This window comes from Beta vulgaris, chromosome 1, assembly GCF_026745355.1.
Source record: "Beta vulgaris subsp. vulgaris cultivar EL10 chromosome 1, EL10.2, whole genome shotgun sequence".
NCBI lineage: Eukaryota > Viridiplantae > Streptophyta > Magnoliopsida > Caryophyllales > Amaranthaceae > Beta > Beta vulgaris.
In genome coordinates this window covers 58,059,021-58,082,621 of record NC_079202.1, presented here as the reverse complement: position 1 = coordinate 58,082,621, position 23,601 = coordinate 58,059,021, and the positions used below count along the sequence as shown (strand labels likewise).

The window sequence follows — 23,601 nt, the reverse complement described above, 5'->3', positions numbered from 1 at the left end:
ATGTTGTTACATTTGCTTTTTCAGTTTACGAGATGCAATTTCAAACACCAATATCTTGAGTTACATATATGAAAAAAATATAAAAATTATATATTTGGAAAATACAAACTGAGGAAAATACAAACTGAGACGATTCAAATAAGATCGAACATGACTATGTTTTTTCTTATGTATATCAACTAAAAGACAGTCAAAGTTACCAAGTGAATAGTATCAACGATTAAAATGTAGCAACATTTTTGGGAGAAAGAGGGTATAGTATACACTATCTGAATTTCTATACATCGCCCACCAATTACTTAAAATCGCCTAAAAAATAGTTAAAATTACCTCTATAACCTTTTCTCTTTTTTCCTTAGATCATCACCCCCCACCACCACCACCACCCACCTCCTAACGGACTGCCGCCACCACCACCACCTCCTAACAGACTGCCGCCACCACCCACCTCCGATCCTGCCACGACAGACCCTTAACTCTGAGTTCTCTCTCCTTCCCAAACCCTTAACCCCTGAGTTCTCTCTCCTTCTCAGTCGCCACTCGCCGGCCACCTCCTGTTGTGGCACTGTACTCGGACTTTCGACGGTCTCGCAGGTCCACCAATCCCGACAACCAGAGACCAAGACCGCTCTCCCTCAACCCACGTACGATTTTTTCGAATTTTTTTTAGGTTTGGGCGAACGTCCGCGGTGGACGTTCGCCCCATGGCCGGAACGTCTGGCCTGGACGTTCCGGCCATGGGTGGAACGTCCACCGCGGACGATCCCCCCATGGCCGGAACGTCCAGGCCAGACGTTCTGGCCATGGGGCGAACGTCCGCGGTGAACGTTCGCCCAAACCTAAAAAAATTTCGAAAAAATCGTACGTGGGTGATGGTGGTGGTTGGGGGAGGTAGATGACGGCGGTGGAGAGTCACAGGTGACGGCGGTGGAGAGTCACATGTGACGGCGGTGGAGGGTCACAGGTGACAGTGGAGGTGGGGATGGTGGTGGGGGTGGTGGGTGGTGTGGAAAGGAGAAAAGGGTAAAATAGTCCGAAAAAATGGATTTGTGGCGATTTTAAGTAATTTTGGGGCGATAATTAACAAACCCCATACACTATGCACTACAACTATTTAATTTTTTTGGCTGGTAAAACATGCATAACATGCTAAGGAAATACCCCAGAAGTAAGGATCGAACCGCTAACTTCAAGGACCAAAGGGAAGCATTATAGTCACTTGAGCTAACTCATACTCCATCTTTTATACAGTACACTACAACTATGAATAGGAGGGAAGATATTTTTCTCCTGCAACTACTCAGCAAATCGAGGTAGTATATTCCTAGTAGAGTAATATTCAACCTTTTATATAAAAAAATATAGAAATCTCTCATTTGCTGTTTCATTCACGTACATAACGTCTCCATACAAGTCTCACACACAAACCCACACCACCTTCCCTCTTAAAATATAAAACTCCTGCTCTGCACTTGCATTTGCACTCCTTTCTCTCTCCTCCATTACCACAAACAAACCGCCATTTTTCTACCTCTGCTTTTCCAATACTCCTCCTTTTTTCCTCATCTGCCGCTTCTTCATCTCTTCTCTACTCATTTATTATTCTTCTGTAAATTGTTGCTTATTCACTTCTTGTCTCTTCAATTTTTCCAACAACTTTTTACTTTTTTTGGATGTTTTTTGCAGTTATGCTGTTGTTCATTTGATGAAATCAATCTTTTATCACTCTTCAAAATTCGTCTCTCACTAATCAAGATGATTCGCGCAATTCTATCTAAGACGTGATTTTGATTTTATATAGATCTTGTAATCTGAATACATATTTGTTTAGATTCTTAAAACAAGTCTCAACGTCGAAGATTTTCGATCCTGGTTGATCTAAACATGATTCGTGCTATATTATCTAAGACGTGATCACATTTTCCTCCGGTAATAATGTTTTTTTCATGATAATTATCTCAATTAATCTGCACTTTGTATTTTTTGATTTTGATGTTGTATGTTGTGAAAAAATTGCAGATATTTTATCAGGTGCAAAAGAAACGAAAAGAAAAAACCATTGATTTTCTGTCTCAATCTCCTCCCGTGAGTTAGAAAAGGAAAAAAAGAAAAAGAAAGATGCCTCATAGAGCCACATACATTTTCCCACGGCAATTCCCTGATACTCGGGGAAGTTTCCAACCAGTTGCGCCATCATCATCAACAACAACAAAGACAGCAACAGAAAATGGAATAGCAGATTATCACGAGAAGAAGCGGTTGATCAACAAAGAATATGACGTTATCAAAGGCTGTTGCTCGTCTTCAAATGAAAGTGATGCTTACGCTAAAGAGTTGTTAGTGAAGAAATTCACGGGAAACAACTTTAATAACAACAACAACAGCACAACATTGGATAAGAGTAACAATAATAACAACAAGTTGGCCGCGTTTTACAGCTGGATTGCGGCTAACAATAATAAGAATAAGAAGAATAATGATAAGAAGAGGTATGACGAGCAAGAGCTACTATTGCCGGCGGTGGAGGTGGAGGTTGAGGATGATCAGAAGAGTTGTGGGTTGTACCGAGGTTCGTCGTTGGCCCGGCTTTCGAGCTATGGGAGTAGCTATGGTGGTGGGAGTTTTTTCTCAAGTGAAGTGCAGGAAACCAGGTCAACTGTGCGGAGCTCGATCATGGAGGTTGAGGAGAGAGAAAAGGAGAAGCAGCAAATAAGTTTGGCGGATAAAGCAAGGGAGAGTTATTATATGCAGTTAACTTTAACAAAGAGGCTTGCTTCTCATGCAAATCTTGGCAATGAACAACCTACTATGTTTTTGTTTGAGAGTGGGTTGGAGGGCCATGGGTCGGGTTCTGATCCTGAGGCCTTGTCTTATCGGTTATGGGTACTATTCTTTTTTCCTCTATATATATATATGTATTGTGGTTGAATTTGATTTTGATAGATGCATTTATCCTATGTACATGTACGAGAAAGTACTTGTCATTAGCGTGTTCGATGGTAAAACCATGGACTAAAGGCTTGTTCATTATCGTTTTTTGTTTCTAAGTTTCAGTTTTGAAAACTATAAACCTAGGTTGCACATAGACGGATACGGATACAGGTGCGGATTCGGGTGCGGGAACAGAAAACGACAAGATTTTGAAGTTTTAGAAAAGGGTACACGTATCCATAGAGAATACGTATCGTATCGGGTACACGTACGAGTACGAGTACGACTACGTGACCTAGAAGAAGTACCCATCCTATATAGCTATAAACAAAAATATGAAAACCAGAAAAAGTAGTTTCTAGTTTTCTGTTGTCGGTTTACCCAATTGACAGGTTTAATTTAATATAAGTGTGACTAATTTTAAGTTTATCATTTTCCTTATATCATATTGATAAAACCAAGAAGTGGAAACTTATACCGATGTCGAACGGGCCCTTAGTAACTTGGTCAGGGAGAGACATTTGATTAGAGGCGATGCCCAATACCTGTTATAGGGTTGTGGTGCTTGTATGTGTAACATATCACTCATATCTATTGGAAATGGTAAGTGTTAGTTAATTAGTAAGTTAGTTAAGTTGTACCAATTTTGTCAATTCATTCTTAAATTTCTAGATCATGAGTCTACTGTCTATCTACCAAGTCCCATCATGTCATGGCAGGATAGAGACTTATATATGATCCAAAGAATAGATTATCAATGATAGGACAAGAAAAAATAATATTATGTTGTTTCTCCACTAAATGCAATTCATAGCTTACCATACCCTACAATTGAATGTGACATCTATGGAGAATGGACCCCCCATGAGTGTAGCGAGATGGTAAGGGTGAGAAGGAATGAAGTTAGGATCAAGACTATTGATGGGTACATCTCTTATTATGAACTGGAAGTGGGATGGACTACCATCAATTTTGGTGATGGGGTCCAGCTCCTTTCCATTTCTCCTAGTATGTGGGGGAGTGAAAATTGTAATACTGTAATATGGTAGTGAATAGTGATGAGACAAGTTCAAAAGATTTCATGAGATCAAAGCCTTCTGCTTGCTCCTTTTCCCATGGGATATTCTCATAGCTGGACCATTGTGTTGATCACCAAATATACATCAATCATTGTTGTTGCTTTACATATCATTTTGTCTGAAGATGCATTTAGTTTGGGTGCAATAGAGATGTATTACTTTGCATAAAATGATATGCAAATTTGGATGAAGTGGGGTATATGTCGTACATATCTTCGTGCACTGATTATTACAAGTTTTAATGCCTATGAATTCGCAGAATTCATGATTTTCATGGACACCAGTATATATTAAACCCAATGTGCCCACCAACTGAATATGTTATGTCTATTTGGTAGGATGATAGTTTGGAGCTTAAATAGTATCATATGGCTGTTAGTTTTTGAATCTTCATGACTTGGGTGCAATATGAAGTATTTTTGTAAATTTGCAGGTCAATGGGAGTTTATCATATACTGATAAGATATCGGATGGCTTTTACAACATATTGGGGATGAATCCTCATGTTTGGGTGATGTGCAATGACATCGAGGAAGCTAAAGCGATTCCTTCTTTGATGTCTCTGAAAGCTGTTTCACCTCATGATACATCAATGGAGGTAGTAATTGCTGATAAGAATGGTGATTCTAGACTCAGGGAGTTGCAGGATAAAGCACAAGAATTATCCAGGACTTCACAGAATGCATTGGTGTTAGTGGAGCAGCTTGGCAAACTTGTCTCCATTCACATGGGGTAGGTATCAGGAGATCTTCGTTTTTTGCACCTTGAAGTAATTTGTCTCCTCTGTATTGAATATTACAATTCTTCTGGCATTAAAGGGGTAGTTTTCCGGTGGAACAAGGTGATCTCCACATGCGCTGGAAAGTGGTTAGCAAGCGATTGAAGGAGCTTCACAAGTGTATAGTTCTGCCAATCGGTAGTCTGTCTTCAGGGCTTTGCAGGCATCGTGCTATACTTTTTAAGGTGACTAAGGTTTTCACTTTTGCCAATATGAATTTGCTGCAATTATTCTAGCCACTTAAGCTAGAAGAATATTTGAATTGATGAGTGCTGTATCTAGCTAAGTTGGATCCATTCTTAATATGCTATACATGATTGATTGCATATTAAGAATGGATCTAACTTGTAAGCAAATTATAATAGAGATAAAAGTTTCATAACTTGTTGGTACCTATGAACATCACCATACATTTGTATGGTGGCTAGAGTTGCTGCAGCTCGAGATTTATATAGAGGACTAAACAAAAACCATCAGAACATCTTACTGAATTAGGTTATGTATAGCTTTTGATTTGTTAATGGGCCCATGTGCAGCCAGCGTCACGTCCCAGCCAAGTTTGATAGTTTGGTTTTATGATGCTAGATATTATAGTAGCAGAGATTTAATACAAGTTAGGAATCCCCATATGCACCCAACATCTGCGTACCAGCCAAGTCTGGTAGTTTTGTTCTTAGATGATGGGAATTAGCAGAGATCTAATACAAGTTAGGATGCCAGAATAAGTTCCAATAAGGTGTAAAGAACTGAAGGTGATCCTTACAGTTGAAAAATGATGGAATTATTATCATGCCATATTATGCCTGATTGGCAGAACTGAACCCCAATTAAGTCCCTTGCTTCTGAAGTGTTACACATTTACTTGATTGGAGATGTGCACCTTTTTCTACAGAGTCAAAGATAAGTCGGAATCTAAGCAGCTTTACTTTAGGTAATATCATGCTGTTGATGTCAAGGTTCCTAAACTAATACAGTCTGGAATAAGTCCATGTGAATGTTTTCTGTTACTTTACTGAGTTTCTTCTAGAAGTTAACCATGTAGGTGAATATTATATGTTACATATCTGTTTATCAAGAGAGAAGTATGGGGAGAAACTCTTTGGGAAATGGTTTCTTCGATCCACCTGCATGTCAACATAGGTTTACGCATGAAACTTATGATGTCATACCTTTGATTTACAACCCCCCGAATCTTTTAATATGCAACCATATCTAACAGATAGTGATCTTTGCTATGCAGAAATTAGCAGACTACGTAGGGTTGCCATGCAGGATCGCTCAAGGTTGTAGGTTTTGTGCTGCAGATCATCAGTCATCATGCCTTGTTATGATTAAAGATGACAGGCAGTTGCCAAGGTCTGACATTTTTGTAATAGATTTGTGCAATTTATTCTGCTGTTGTAGAGCATGGAGCTTGTCAATTTTCAGCTTATATGCTTAAGCTTTTGCTTCCTGCATCAATGATAACTCTGTATATTCATGGTTTAGAGTCCGAAGTACTTCACATTTCATTCGATGTTTTACAATGTTGTTATCTTACTCATCAATATGCCATGGAATCTTATCTAATTGCAATCTTGATTCTTGTCTGTAGTTGCCTCCATTGACAGAAATCTTAGCTTATACAGGAAACTTTTATAGAAGTTAAAACGAGCATGTTGCACATTAATTCTGGGGGCAAATGAAGTGAACCTTTAGCAGTGGAAGCACATTAATTCTGGGAGAAATATTGTGATTTAGGGGTAAATATATCAGTGGAAGCAAATTACAGATATGATCATATATAAGGTGTGGAATTCAAGAGAGAACAACAAACATGTGTGGACTTACTACTAATGTGGCTATATAATTCATTTAGTAACTTGCCAAACATCCTGTAAATTACAATTCTTAATCTCAAGAACATCAACAAATTTTGTCGAGTGTTTGTGATAGACTGATATCTCACCCGTTGTTGTGCTTCTAAGCAATAATCCCAAGCCTCCTTAAACTTCTATTAGGAAATTATTTTAGCTAAATTATTTTAGCTTCAAACTATCTTGAATCTAACTGCGAATAGGAAACTTAAAACTTTCTGTTCAAAGCCCAAAGGACTGGGAAATATGTACTATGTAGCATTCGTTTTGGATAACAATCGTTTTTTATGCACGCATGGATTTTTTACTGCATTCAGTATGATATGATGCTCTATTTTCTGATAGTGCTGATTAAATATCTAAATTCAAATTAAGAAAGAAATTGTTTTTTTTTCACCCTAATTCTCTGACTTTTTGGATTTTATGTGGACGCACCAACAGGGAATATGTTGTTGATTTGCTTTGTGAGCCAGGAAGTCTCCACAGTCCAGATTCATCAATAAATGGAGGTCTGCTTACATCAGTGTCTTCACCATTTCAGATTTCTCGCCTCAAAGAATTTGGGCAATCTTTTGTTTACAATACCCCATGTAACCAAATATCTGTCTCAAAACACACATGTGCTTCTCTTGGTCCTCTAAGTCATGGTATATTAAATTTTTCTGAAAACAAACATCAGTTACTTTCCCTATGCGTTGATTTTAATTTATAGTTTAATCATTGCAGGAAGCTATGAAGGAGGTTACGGGGAAAGTGGCTTTCTGAAGGAAGAGAAAAGCAATGTCTACAATCCTCTTGATAAGGGTTGTAGAGGAAATAAATCTTCTGTGGTGCCCTTGGTATCAGAAAATTCTGAGCATCCAGTCAATCAGAGGTCTGATTTGCTTGCTATCCAAACAGTCCCTGAAGTTTTGGCCGGCTCTGCAGCAGTACCAGTAACAAGCCTTAGTGTGGAAGAATATATACAACAGAGTTACAGGAATGAAATGGGTCTTTCTGGTACACCTATTGGAAATGCTGTGCAGCGGCCTAGACTTGAGAATATTCAACCTGGAGTCGAGGAGATTAATGGTCAACAATGCATGTTTCCCACTTCAGATATTCCCAGATACTTGGACCTTGAACCTTCTCTAGCTATGGATTGGATGGAGATTTCTTGGGATGATTTGTATCTCAAAGAGCGTGTGGGTGCTGGTATGCATAGATTGTCATTTCCCAACTTTTTATAAGTAATCATTGTTGTTTCCCCCTACTTTATTTGGAGGGAGATGACTTGGATTTGCTGTTATGTGGGAAATAGAGTCTCTGAAATGTGCTTTTTATTGAATTTCTACAGGTTCCTTTGGGACCGTGCATCGCGCTGAATGGCATGGATCGGTTAGTACCTTCATTCTATGCTTGATGTTTTAATACTTAATACTGTAATATATATGGTAGGTTCATTATGTTTCTGTAAGGAGTTGTGCCATCACTTCATATTATAATTTTTGAAGTACTTGAATCAAGATCTCTTGAAGATGCTACCCAAGCTTTGCCATTGCAAAGCTGTGATGCATGGAAACTCTGTTTAATGTCACTTTTGTTTCCAAAAACTTGGGAGCTCGTGTGGAAACTCAGGGGAAATCTGATTATTCCATGACTAGTTTCTCGTGAATCTTTAAAGTCCCAAAATAACTTATTGTTCCAATCTCTTTGAATAAACCCACACATCTCTAGTGTACTTTTTTCAGTTAATATCAGCATTAACAATACAAAATGACTTTCTTATGTCTAAGAGAAATAATTGATTTATCGTTTTGGTTTTCAGTTTCTACAATTTCTGATAATTTGATATTTCACGTCACCCTGATTCCACGGTTCTGTTCCCTTTGGCATATCATGTTAGGCGATTCTTCAATCTTCCAAAGATATTGTGTTTCATAAAGATGCTCATGCATTGTACTATTATCAGTTTGCTGCTCGTATGATGACCTTTGCTTCCATATCTCCCTACTTCTGACAATTGCTTGCCTTCCTGTTTTTCAGGATGTTGCAGTAAAGGTCTTAACTGTCCAAGATTTTGTTGATGATCAATTGAAGGAGTTTCTCCGTGAGGTACAAGCATATAGAACTCCTAAACTTGTTAGAATTTTTGCATACTGCTTAAGGTATATTCCTTGTATGTCGGTTATGCATACACTGAGGTTGTTAGCAGTTAGGTGGACATGTGTAAGGATAAGCTATTCCAAGCCTAAGCCAATAGCTTGTGAGCTTGTGGGTAGTATATAGCTCGACTCATATATTTGTTTGATGTGCAATCTACAAAGTCCTTAATTTTGATGGGCAGTTGAGATGGGTAGCTGATTGTGCAATTTCAAGCTGTAACTCTCCATTAATTTCTCTGTGAAGGTTGCAATAATGAAACGTGTCCGTCATCCCAATGTGGTTCTCTTTATGGGTGCCGTAACCAAGCGTCCTCACCTATCCATAGTAACAGAATATCTTCCCAGGTGAGGCATTTGAAACAATATAATTTATGAAGCTTCAAACATACTAGTATCGAGAATTTGACCCTTTTCTCTTCTGGTAACCAGAGGTAGCCTATACCGCCTCTTGCACAGACCGGCTTCAGGTGAAGTGTTGGATCAAAGAAGGCGATTACGCATGGCACTGGATGTGGTCTGTGCTACTTACTGTGGCTTGTTTTTCCCTTTACAGGTCTTTTAATTTTCTATCTTCAAAAGGTTATGTTCTGAAATTTTGTTACTTGTGCTCTATCTAGGCTAAAGGGATCAATTATCTGCACTGTCTTACCCCTCCTGTGGTGCACTGGGATCTGAAATCTCCGAACTTGCTGGTTGATAAAAATTGGACAGTGAAAGTATGAACCGCTTGAAAACTTTTCAATTATTCTCTATGATGGATATTAAGATTTTGTGTTGAAGTGTGATTGACTATGTTTTTTGCCCACTCCTAGGTATGTGATTTTGGATTGTCCAGATTCAAAGCGCACACATTCATTTCCTCGAAGTCTGTTGCTGGAACTGTAAGCTTTTCCTAGCCTCTATTGACTATTATTGATACTCTCCTATATTATCCCCAAGCAGGAAATAGCATCGAGCATGTTTTAGATATGTATCTAATCGAATAAACATTAGAATAGGAATGAGAGAGTAATATGAGTAGGAGTTTCTGTATAGTGGAATGATTAAAACATATATTCAGATAAAAAGCTGTTTCTTTATAAGAATTACTTGCCTCCGGTGCTAGGATCTACTAAGCCTGATACATCGCTCAGCTGCCAAATTCTGTATCTAGATCCCTTTTTTTAATGCTGCATGAAGATTGATAATCATGAGCTTATGGAGGCAAATTTCATTGGTTTTATATGTAAATTTCGTCTTGGGTGGGTTGCTGTACCTAAACATCGCAAAATTTTGTTCGTGGAACTTCACATGTTTCTATCTACTTGCTGATCCTGATTAATAAATATGATCTGCAAACAGCCTGAGTGGATGGCCCCTGAGTTCTTACGTGGAGAACCTTCGAATGAGAAATCAGATGTTTACAGTTTTGGAGTAATCTTATGGGAGCTGGTGACGATGCAACAACCATGGAGTGGACTTAGCCCTGCTCAGGTAAGACAAATATGGCAATATGCTAATCTTCCCCGGAAATATTATGTTGACAACTTGACCTTTGTTTTATCACTTTACAACATTTACCGAGCTAAATCGCCAACTATGCTGATTATTTTCTTATTCCTCATCAGCAACTGTAGTTTTGAATTGCAAGGTCTTGAAAAGCATGTACTCCAGAGAATTTAGATTTTAAAATTTAATTACAATTTTCCCATTGTGGCATTGTATTAATCTGCATGTATATATCGCAACGCTGTTTCAGGTGGTCGGAGCTGTTGCTTTTCAGAATAGGAGGCTGACTATCCCAGCAAATACCTCTCCTTTGTTGGCTTCCCTCATGGAAGCATGCTGGGCAGAGTAAGATTTATTTTTGAATGCTATTTGTTGCTGCATATTCGTTATAAACCTTCTGAATGCTCAACTGCACTTGTGTTATCAGCTAACAATGTGTATTGTCTGTTTTTACCTTGCAGTGATCCGGCTCAGCGACCATCATTCAAGAAAATAGTCGAAACCTTAAAGAAACTCCTGAAATCTCCTGCACAGCTTATTAAAATGGCTGAACCATGAAGGCATATTTGAAAAATGGATTAAAGTTTTCAGTTCAGCTAATACTTTATTCGATTTCACAATCTAAATAATCTCCATTAATGCTTGGGGTAACTCGGAACTCTCTTTTATTTGCTTTAAATCTTGTTAGCTCATTATGTGTGGCTTGTTCAAATCAAGCTCATAGGCGAACCAATCTAAGTGTAAATGCCGGAGAATTGTGACTAATGGATGACTTTGTAGCGTCTATATAGGTGATAGTTTATTCATGGATCCCCGAATATTTATAGGGTGACGAACTAGAAATTCTATGGTTACTTGCAGTGGTACATTTGAGACATTGAAATCGTAATGCAAGATTTATGTAATAAAAGCTTTTCTCTTTCAATATCTATAATTTATCTCTTTAATTTTCGCATCATGCAAAGCATATACTTGATCATATTATCTTTAATTACATATTAGCGGATTATTAGGTATTGTCTAGAAAAGGACAAAAATGCTCTTATTGATGAACTTTAGTAAAGAACGTTTATGATGAATTGTGGGAATTCATGTGTTCCTGGATTTTGTAATGCACCTAACTTTGAGGTGTTTAGACCAACTCATATGAAAAGTTGATATGATAAAAAAAAAGTGATTAAGATGAATGTTAGAAAATCATTTTATGACTTCACATATTAATCACCAATAGTAAGAGATAGGATATGTATATTTCCTTGGTAGCTCAATATATCATCTTACTCCTTTAATATGATCAAGCAAACCACTATGCTTGTATTTTGGAGTGAATTAAAAAAGTTTTTAAAATCGGATTTTGTTAGCAATAAATGCAATTTCTAGGATCTAGGGTTTGCTAATTAATTTCAAGTTCAACAATAAATACAAAGTTGTAAACTTTAAATGAGAAAAGTAAGCAATAAAAAGAAACAAAGATTTAACGTGGTTCAGTCAATCTTGACCTACATCCACAAGCAAGAACCTTGGAGTTTTTCTTTAGCCTCTCGAATGGAGGAATTACAATGGAGAAGAAGAGGAGAGAGAAAGTTATTTTGTGGCTAATTTGAATCTTACATTACCAAATGACTTTAGGATGTCTTATATATGTCCTCCTAAAGTTTACACAATCTCCCTAAACCCAAAACATAAAATCCGGAAAAATCTGGATTAAAATCGCGAAAAACACGAAACAGGGCAAGCTGCCCGCCCGGCAGTGGCGGATCCAGAAATTCAGAAATGGGGTACAGAACAATGAGCAACTAGATTCATAAAATATATCATTTTTCCTTCCCTAATCTTTGGCTATATTTTATTTTTTTGGAGCCAAATTTCGCCAACTTTAACCAAAATACCATTAATATATAAGAAAAAAATATCATATGATATAAATGCTCCGATACAAGATGCGGATAAAGGTAATGAATTTGAATTCCGAGGAAATTTTGAAAGATAAATTATTGTAGAAGAATTTTTTTAAAATTTGTTGTTACTATAAGTCACATAATCATGTTAATGAATAAGGTGAAAAATGGTTATTAGAAGAAAAAATGATGACTTAATAAGTACATAGAAGTGAGATAAAAAAATACAAAATAACTCGACAATTTTAATATAAGTTAGCAACTTTTTATAATTCATATTGGTGTATGTATAATAAGAATTGCATATTTAACTTCTATATAAGTTATTCCTTTTATTTAGGAGGGCCTGAAAGAGTAAGAGGAAGAAAAAAGGTTGCTAAAGAACATTGAGAAAAAAGAAAGAGTAAGAAAAAAAAAAAAAAAGATTGAAAGGTAGATTACAAGAATCGAATATGCAACCTCACACTCTTTTATCAATTTCCTCTCCCTTACCACTGAAACAAACACTAATTTTGATTAAAATCTGCATGTGTAAACTATATATATCTGCTTTTCTAAATTAATGGGGGTACAGTTGTACCCACTGTACCCCAGTGTATCCGCCCATGCCGCCCGGGGCAGGCATAGGCAGAAAGTTGGTGGAAGGCTCGGCTCGCCCGAGCTGCCAAACGCCCGCCCGGGCCGAGCTTCCTCGACCGGGCTGGACTGCACGAGGCTTTCAAAGCCCTTATTCTCTCTTCTCCTTGCACGAAAATCAAGGCATATCTTACAGATTTGAGCCTTGGATAGGTAACCAAGGAGTTGAGCAATCCTTTAGCATGCAGTAAAGGCATAAAGAGTTGAAATTGGGTTTAAACTTATATTATGGAATGTGGCAACTAGTACGTTGATTACTTGCTTGCGGACTGCTTTAAGTTGGTGTTGCAGCATAGACTTGGTTTTATAGTGATTTATGAGTAATACTATCAAAAACAAATAGAATTTAGACGTGATAGATCCCAACGAAGAACTAAGTTGTAGCAACAAACATATTACAAATTTACTACCTTTTAGGCCTGTTCTTTTCGGTATAAAACAGCTGAACTGAAATGAATAGTGATATATGAGAGTAAAAGTATTGTCCAAAGCTGAACTGAACCGAATCAGGGAGAACAGAATCGTATTATATACTCTACATTTTCAGCAATTCACGTTACCAATACTCAATTACTACTACTTAATAGAAAACTCCGAATATATTTCAAAAAATATCAATGTTACAAGTAATAAAAAAATTGTCTGAAATGAAAAACATTACAAGTGTTGAAAAACGGAGGAAGTATAAGATTTCATACCTAATTTTACATAATAAAATAAACAAATACAATATAATATCGGTTTTTTCACCATATACCCCTGACAATTTTTTTTTGCACCGTATACCCTTTCAACTTTCCAAATTCATCATATACCCCTCACTTTTCAAAAAATACATTAACTTACCCTTTTGACTAACGGTGTTAGACTTCCGTTAGTCATTAGGCCCTAATCTACTCTTAATTTTAATTAACTACCCTAAACCCTAACACTAACCCTCTTAACCCTAAACCTAACTAACCAAAAAACCTAACCCACCCCATTAGACCACAGCCCACCACCCATCCCCAACCCGCAGCCTACCACCCCCCTCACCCTAACCCTAACCAGCACCACCAACTGACCCACCACCACCTGACCCCGGCAACCCCACCACCCCTGACCGGAATTTTCGCAACCCCCTTCCCTTTTCCCGGTAACCCCACCCCTCCCCTTTCTACGGCAACCCCACCCCCCTTTCCACGGCAACCCCACCCCCCCTCCGCTCCCGTGCATCCACCACACCAGCGAGAAACGCCACCACACCACGCTCTTAACCCTCCCCCACACCAACGAGAAAACAGAGATCGGCGACCCCCCTCCTACACCCCTGTTCCCCTTCGAAAAACAAAACGGCGAAGACTTCGAAAAACAGAGCGACGAAGACTGGCGAGAGGAGAAGTGGCTCCGGTGAGCCGAGGAAATGCCGGTGAGAGAGAGGAGCAACGAGAAGGAGAGAAAGAAAAACGCCGAGAGGAGAAAAGGCTCTGGTGAGGTGCGAAGGAGGGTGAGAAAGAAAAATGGTGAGAGTAGAAGAGGCAGGGGTGGGCTTCGGCGGTGGTGGGGTAAAGGGTGGGGAAGGGGTGAGCTTCGGGGGTGGGTTTCGGTGGTGGTGTATTTGGGGAGGCGGTCGGATTCTAGGGTGTTGAGGTAAAGGGTGGGGAGAAGGTGGTGGCCGGGGGTAAGGGGTGGGGGAGTGGGTGGGGGCTGCTACCTGCTAGGGTAAGGGGTGGGGGGAGTGGGGGCTGGGGTAAGGGGTGGTTAGGGTTAGGGACTTAGGGTATTAGATTAGGGTTAGGGTTTGGTTTAGGTTTAGGGTAGCTAATTAGGGTTAAAGGGAGGATTAGGGTTAAATGACTAACGGCGTTAGCCTTCCGTTAGTCAAAAGGGTAAGTTAATGTATTTTTTGAAAAGTGAGGGGTATATGATGAATTTGGAAAGTTGAAAGGGTATACGGTGCAAAAAAAAAAATTGTCAGGGGTATATGGTGAAAAAACCGATATAATATTATACATTTATACTCCTTTGACCAAATACAATACAATATTATACATTACTCCTTTGACACTATATACACGTCAATACGTCATGTGACACCTATCTTACTTTACTAGAATTATACAATGTGTACCTATGTCATGTCAACTAACAAAACTAAATTGCCTTGCAACAAGTTTTAAACTCGACATCTTGCTATTACACATAGTACAATTACCATCTCAACCAACTTTTAATCATGTTTTAAATGTCCACATTATTATATTTGAACCTTTCAAATGTTGAGTTTTCTTTATTATATTTTAATGCTAATGAAAAAATGCATATCAAATTCGAAAAAAATAGCACCCGGAACAACGGTCGGCCCGGCCAAATACTAGTTAAAAGTACAAATATGTGTTAAATTTTAAATTTTTAATTATAAAATAAAAAAGATATTGACACATTAACAGCATTGACATAAAATCAAAGGCACCATTTCAGTAAGTTGTCTTTTTAATGTTGGTCTCTATTGATCTATTGACTTTAATATATTTGCATCTAGACAAGAGTTTATATTTTGTATTAGTTGGCCTACGAAATAGTCATGTGTTACAATCTTATCTTATACCATAAATTTTAATAGTTAAGAAGCTCATAGTTTTACCATTACCTTTAAGGTAAGGGTTTTACAGGGTGCAGTGTGTAAGTTGGGCGTATTTAAATTCAATAGATTTAAATTCGGCATATGGCTTAGTTTGTTATTAGTATAAATAAAAGTGTCTAACCTCATTCAAGGGTTAAAATTGTAAAAAAATATTTCTTTTAAATTTTTGAGGAGTGACATCAATCTTTCATTCAACTAGTATTAAAATTATTGTTTGATTACTTGACCATTATTATCTTTAATTATATATTAGCGGAATGTTATGTATGTAGTTGTCTAGAAAAGGATATATATGCTCTTAATAATGAATGAAGGACATATATGATGAATTGTACAAATTCATGTCTTTTTGAATTTGTTAATACACCAAATGTGGAGTGTTTAGACTTTAGACCAAATCATATGAAAAATTGATGTGATGAAAAAAAGAGATTAAGATGAATGTAAGAAGAAATTTTATGACTCACACATTAATCACCAAACAGTTAGAGGAAGGGTATGTATATAACTATATTTCCTTGGTAACTCAATATATCATCTTTCCCTTTTAATATGATCAAGTAAACCACTATGCTTGTATTTTGGAGTGAACTAAAAAAGTTTCGAGTAGAGTAGGATTTGAGTCTTAGATAGGTAACCGAGGAGGCAAGCAAACCACTAAATAGTACTCCCTCTGTTTTTTTTTATCATTCCTACTTTTCTGTGCGCGTCTTCCAATGCACGTTTTAAAACTTAAATATCTTTCATTATATATTAGTAAAAATTATAACGATTGAATATTAATAAAGTACTAATTGAGACGAATCAAACAAGACCCCACATGACTATGTTTTTTTCTTATAAATTGAGAACATTTGAGAAGATTCTCTCTATGCATGAATAGTGTCAAGATTCCAAGTGAGAAAGATAAAAAAAAACAGAGGGAGTACTCCTTTAGGTGATCAATCCTTTAGCATGCAGTAAAAAGCATAAAGAGGTGGAAATACGAAATAGGTTAAGAGTTCTATTATGGTATACTAGCCTTCATATGCACGCGATGCGTGCATTAATGTCAAAATTTGTTATTCTATTAGATACTCCATTCGTACTTTATTTATGATTAAACTTAAATGTGAAAAATTCAACAGTTAGATGAATTTAGATATATTAATTCGCTAATGTAAAAAATAAAAAGGTTGTGAGTGATTGTTAACATTAATTTTTTGTGAATGAATATTGAACATAAAAAACAAAAATAATGAGTTGGTTTAACTGAATTAAAGAATATCAAAGGTAGTGAATGTTCAGACTTTTTATGTGCACGTTATGTATGCCATCTTTTTTTATAAGGTATAAATATTTTGTCCATTTAATTTTTGATTGAAGTATTTGATGCATATACCATTTTAAACTTGTTTTAAATGGCAAGTTGGAATGAGAATTTTTAAATGATTTGTTTTTGTAATTTTTTTTCTTTCCATTAATTAGATCATTAAGGTATTTTAGTCACTTCAAAAGAGGACACCACACCTCCTCTCTTGGCTTATATAATAGAGATATATGTTGATAACTCGACTGTGTACTGCTTCCTCGGTGTTGCAGCATAAATTTGGTTTTATAGTAATCTACTAGTAATACTAACAAAAAATAAAGAGAATTTGGACATGATAGAAACCAAGGAAAAACTAGGTTGTAGCAATAAACATGCATGTTACAAATTTACTACATCTTATATGCTCAACATTTTCAGTAAGGTGTTTATCAAAACTTAACTATTATTTAATAGTTCTATTTGGGGAAGCATTTTAACTACCTTAAATGATAAGGTGCTAAAATAATTAATCGTGTTTGGAGAGCACCTAAAATAAAATTTCAGGTTGTTAAAATGATTTAAATGATAAGTTAAAAAATTTACCTTTTCAAAATCATAAGTTAAACTAATAAATAATTTTATCAGTTCTAGCATCTTATCAATTTTAGCTTTATCTTATAACTTACCAATTTTAGTTTTTTTTCAACTAGTAATGCCAAACAAAACCAATAGATACACACTTCGAATATATTTCAAAAATTGTCAATGTTGCAAGTAAAAAAAAAAACTATCTCAAATGAAAAACGTTACAAATGTTAAAAAACGGAGAAAGTACAAGTTTTCCGACCTAATTATACATAATAAAATAAACAAATAAAGTATTATACATTTTTACCCCTTTAACCAAATAATGAAGTCTACAGTCTACTCCTCTTTAAGCCCTTGTTTCAAGCGATCCAACCCTTGACTCGCCACAACCGAGTCAGGCGCAACCCTAACCGCCTCTTCAAACGCATCTCTCGCCTCATCTATCTTCCCCAACCCCAAACAACACTCCGCCAACAAACACCAAGCTCTCCCACTCTCTCTCCTCACTTTCACAGCTTCTCTCAGCTCTCTCTCCGCCGCACTCCACACCTCCACATCCACCCCACTTTCAACTCGACCGAGTCGACTCACCTCCATCCTCAACCCAGCGCGCTTAGCAATAGCGTCGGCCCTCTCATCAACCCCAAGCGATGCGATGGCGAGGGGGGATAGCGCGACGTCGAGTGCGTCTAGCGCGGAGGTAGTGTATCCTTGGAGCTCGAGAGCGAGAGACTTGATGATGTGGTTGGCGGCGTCGGTTGGGTCGAGTAAGATGGCGGCATCGGCTTGGGAAACGGCGGAGGAGAGGTCGGAGTTAGCGAGGTGTTCGGCGGCTTTGACGAAGTGGCGACGAGATTGGTGTTTGTGGCGGTTGCGGTAGGTGTGGTATTTGGTGAAGAGTTTTTGGGGGATGTTGTTGGTCCAAAGATAAGAGAGGATGCTAACTATGAAGATTAAGGCTTGGAGAGAGAGATCCCACCACATCGACATTGTTCTTGTGTTTTTTTCTTTTTGGGAAGGAAGAGAGGAGTATTTGATTGAAGATTATTGTGGGTTGAATTGTGAATTCTGAGTTTTTGAGTCAATTTTGGTTTGCTTTTGGGTTGGAAGATTGGGGGGAATCTACCTGCATTTTGACTAGTTATGGTGCGCAAAAGGGAAGTAGTTGGTCAAAGACTCACAGATTTAGTAGAATTTTTTTTCTTCTTTACTTTATTTTATGGAATTTACGAGGATTAATCATAAATCTCTATATTACAACTCTACAAGGGAAGGAAGGAGCAACCATGTCCCTATCTGAAATTACATTTTTACCCTTATTAAATAAAATTATATTTTATGGAAAAAACTTTAAACAACTCAAAGTTAGCACAATCAATGCATATCAACAAAAAAATTGACAAAATTATTTTATAAAAGGAAATTCCCAAACAATTCAAAGTCATCACATTTAATATAAAATTGACAAAATAATTTTACATAAGGAAATTTACCATAAATTTAAAATGGCACATACATATGATTATACATTGATTAGAAAAGTCCATAAACAAAATTAGAAGTGTGTTATTGAAATACTTTATCGATAATAATGTAATATGTAATTGATGATGATTTATAATGTATTTAGAAACCTATATTTTTAGTCAATAAAATAAGACTCTTTATCTAAAGTAACGTTATCGAACCATCACATAATTTCAACTTCAACTTTATGTTAAAAACTAGCTTTTGGACCCGTGCAAAAATGCACGGGAACTTTTTTGTTTAATAAGCGTGTTTATATACCAACTACAGTATAAGCATATAAAAGATTCTCTACGTCTACTCGATTTAATATAAGCTTATGTATTGCTCGAAACTCAAATGAGTTTATCCTCTATACCATATTAGATTAATAAACTTTGAACGATGTATTGAAATACAGAATAATCCTATACATATTTAACCAAAAACAAAGCATCAATGATGCACTTTACACAGAAAGACAAAAAATGCTCCTTTATGTTAATTATATAGTTGTTTTGCAAATACATGACACTCTTAGGTTGTAGAAGACTTAATTATATATGTCATTACCTGTAATATTAGACATATCATGTTCTTTCTCACTAATCAGTATTATTATACACTTTCTACCCGTGACTTTAAAAATGACCACATAAATTTGGCTATGGCTGAAAACCGAACTTGGGACAAACCCATATGTGATAGGGATATATTTGACTTTTATTTATAATCATTGCAAAACATAATTCAAGGGAAATTTTATTCCATTTGACAGAATGAGTGTCATACGGGGTATAAATACCATACTACTCCCTTTCCTTGACATACTCAGACACCCTTTAAATGATTCTCTAGAAAATACCAAATTTATGTTTTCTACTATATATAGTTGATATAGGATCATTTCCCTTTCCCCATCTAAAAAAGTAACGTGATTGATTTTCTTGTTGCTGGCTCCTTGAGCCACCCCGTGTCCTTACCACCGCCTGATTGGTTGTTTTTCTATCTTTTTTTATTCTCATTTTAGTAGTGAAGTCTCCTTTTATTTGGAGCCCCTTAGCTTGAACATGTCTATGACCTCGAATATGAATGTTCGATTATCCATGTACCACAATTAACCAAATTTAGTAGAAGTAAGAAATACGCTACCCATTGGTAGAAAATATGACTTGTTTTGTAGAAAATTAAATAATTTATAATTTACGTTTAATAAAAATGCACGGGATGAGATAGCCCGTGCAATAAAAAAACTCAAACGGCATGAGATAAATACATCACGTTGATGTCATTATTTGTATAATCCATGTTATTTTAAAGTCATTAATTTTACTCAAACAAAATTATGGTTTTTCTTTAAAGAATTATAAGAAAATAACATAAAGAATTATGATTACCATAACTATCATAACTTACTAATAGAAAGTGGTCCTACTCGACCAAAATGCACACTAAACCACACCTCTATTATGCAACTTAGTAAAATTAGAATTTAGCATATACTATTTTTCATATTGTTTTGCCCTACTTATGTAAACCAACCTTAAATAGAAACCACCCTCATCCCTTTAATTTTATTCCCATAGCCACCCCACTAATCATACAATAACTTCAAATTGAACAAAAATATTGACTTCAATTTATACTTGACATGCACCTATCGTTATCTCTAGAATAAAGGGGTATTATAGACATTTATTTAGTTCCACTATAAAAATCATGATATGAATATATAGGTGTTAAATAAATTTAACACGCCAAGTTTGGATTTGTCAATATTTAAACTTATAGTATGATTAATACGATTCGATAAGTGTTTCAATAAAATAACCAACCCATTTCTTTACATTTGAAAATTTTATGTGATAGAATAGATCTAGTTCGATCTTGGTTATGTATTAGTTCTAGGTGATTATATTCCACTTATGATGAAACTAATTTTAATTATGTTATAATCTTCACATGTATTTATTGAGATATAAAGAGTTTCTAACTTTCTTCCTTCTTTAATATATCATAATTGCATAAATGAAATCTAATCTATCATCACAAACTTTATTTAAGTTATCAAATAGTTATCTATTTTCTTCCCATTGAGATCTAAAAAATTCCTTAAATCTGAACCATAATGTTATGATGTTATCAACATGAACTTTCCTTTGATCTTTTTGTTTTTTTGACTAAAAGTATCTTCATAATCTTTTGTGTTCCTTCACCAAGTGATATCTACTATTTTGTTTGATGACTCAATTTTTTAGCTTCATTGAAAAATTCTCTAACTTCATACCATGTGGCTTCAAGGATTTGTTTTAGATATAGAGATATTATAATTCAAAAAAAAATTAAATACATACTTTATTTAATGGTTGTGTACAAATTTAATAAATTTTGATAGTCATTATTAAAATCCATTTCAACCAACAATCACGATTTTCAAAATTATGAGTAGATAAAGGAAATGTTAGCACAATAATCTATTATATTTATAAATGTGATCAATTATAATGAAAGTGAAAATAAGTTATCTATGGACTTTACCTACAAAAAATAAGAAAAAATTATAATAATTGTGTTACATATAACTATACCTTTACCTACAAAAAATATGCATACTTACACTCCCACCTTTTTTCGCTATCATAATGTTAACTTTCACCAAACAAATTTAACGACAATCTTTCATACGGCAAGTTATAAGCTCTCCCTCTTTTACAAATTGTGCAACTTAGACCCAAAATTTTAGTCAGAGTAGATTAACACCCACCCCCACCCCCAAACACCCCACACACACATTTTATTCAATGCTCAATATGATTTAACCCAATTTTATTATATGAACATTTAATATATTCATTTCTTTTTGTAGAAGATTAATTAACATATAATATTTTCTGGATTTTATAATTGTAAGACATAATTATACTTTTACCCATGAAAATATGTATATGTATAATATACATAATACACTTTCCAAGTGTTTTCTCTCTGCAACATGAACTACTCTCACCCCAAAAATTTATTGTCATCTTTCATGATATTTTTCATGATTTTCGTGATTGATAATGTATCATATGATTCACCATATCATAAATGCTTTAAAATTTAGGGTGCGTTCTCCATTGATTTTATGACTTAAATCTCCATTGATTTTAAACTCCAACAAATTTGTTCACACTAATGATAAATACTTCATCTTTTACCTCTCAAACTTTTGTGTTATTGGTTGCCTATCAGATTAACTCAAATTCTTATATTCTTTATTTTAGTTCATATCATTTTATTTAAAATAATGAAATCTTTCCCATTTTTAAAGTTATATTGGCTTTTTCGATTACAAAAGAAAATAGAGGGAGTGGTATTTTAACCAAAATTATTTTTAAAGTTTGTTATTACTTTGTTGAAAAAATATATTCATTTTGAACATATTGCTATACTCCAATGTAGGTTGCACACAAAACTTTAATATTCCGATATGATTGAGTATTTATAGTATTTTACTGTATACTTAATTACATCTAGTGTCTTTTTGTAGTTGGTGTTATATTCTATAAAGTTGTAGATATTATTTATATCACAATTTAAATTATTCTACTAAAAATCACACCAAAAAAATTGCTTTTGTTGTTACTTCCTATTAGAATTTGATTATGCCTTCTACATTATGACAAACAATTACACTATATAGACTAATATGTTTATCCTTAATATATATGATTGAAACGATTTAACAACAACTATATAAAATAAATAAATTAACAAAACAAAGCTATAGATCTTACATTAAGATTAATAAGAACCTTCGTCAAAATTTTATGATTGGCATGTACTTGTTGAACTTGAAATACCACTATGTAATTTTCTTGTCAAGATTCTCATATAGTTATATACCTTTTGCTTAACTGGATTTTTTTTATATATATATATATATATATCTATATATATATATATATATATATATATATATATATATATATATATTATATATATATATTATAGAAGTGAGTTCATATGAGAATGCATACTTATATGAGAAATGAGAATGAATTTTACACGCTATAACTCTTATGAATAAGTAATGTAACTCTAATGAAAAAGTGATGTAACTCCAAAAACAAAATATTTGAATTTTCAAAATTCAAAAAAACAAAAAAAAATTTGAATTCTAAATTTTTTAGAGGTATATAACTCTAATGAATAAGTGTTGTAATTCTAAACCAATCGTGTGGTTGAGATTCATTCTCATTTCTCATGTAAGGAGCATTCTCATGTGATCTCGCCTATATATATATAATATATATATAATATATATATATATTTATATATTTATATATATATATATATATATATATATATATATATATATATATATAACACTTACTCGCATCTATTTTTGTCCCAAATCAATAGAAAAGAATTCAATAGATTTACTTGCAATAGAGTTGACTCACATTACGCTTATCCCAAATTTTAAAATGATCGTTATTTAATAACTGTTACAATATGAGTAAACGCAAATACTCGTAAAGAAATCAGAAATATCTGGAAAAACACATGCAAAAATATCAAATTTAAAAACTTGATTATTAATTATACATAACAACCTAAAAGTTATCTCTTACAAAAATTATATTATGATTTTAACTTGTGCATTCAGTTCTCTCTTATTGTCTTGCACCACCGATGTTCTGTATCGTTGGCTATTTTGGCAGACGTTATCTATATAGAAATTTTTGGCAGTAACTACAAATAAGGGAGTGATTGCACATAAATAAGATTCTTTAAT

General features: G+C 35.0%; 2 protein-coding genes across 3 annotated transcripts; one reads left to right on the top strand and one right to left on the bottom strand.

Annotated features, from left to right (window-relative positions):
* The first annotated feature begins 1,370 nt into the window (after positions 1–1,370).
* On the top strand, positions 1,371–11,210 carry LOC104888370 (serine/threonine-protein kinase CTR1). 2 transcript variants are annotated; one of them, XM_010673330.4, is made up of 16 exons: positions 1,371–1,929; positions 2,020–2,883; positions 4,444–4,742; positions 4,829–4,973; positions 6,029–6,144; positions 7,086–7,153; positions 7,371–7,838; positions 7,981–8,021; positions 8,670–8,738; positions 9,033–9,133; positions 9,218–9,302; positions 9,406–9,504; positions 9,601–9,669; positions 10,130–10,261; positions 10,527–10,621; positions 10,738–11,210. In XM_010673330.4, exons 2-16 carry the CDS (start codon positions 2,119–2,121, stop codon positions 10,832–10,834), a joined length of 2,649 nt encoding a protein of 882 aa, XP_010671632.1. In that variant the 5' UTR covers positions 1,371–1,929; positions 2,020–2,118; the 3' UTR covers positions 10,835–11,210. The 2 variants fall into 2 exon arrangements, with proteins under 2 accessions (XP_010671632.1, XP_010671624.1); XM_010673322.4 differs by having other exon boundaries at positions 1,372–1,929; positions 7,086–7,291.
* Positions 11,211–17,648: 6,438 nt separating this feature from the next.
* LOC104888384 (hypothetical protein) lies at positions 17,649–18,302 on the bottom strand. Its single transcript, XM_010673342.2, has one exon. It carries the CDS (start codon positions 18,300–18,302, stop codon positions 17,649–17,651), a length of 654 nt encoding a protein of 217 aa, XP_010671644.1.
* Positions 18,303–23,601: the final 5,299 nt, after the last annotated feature.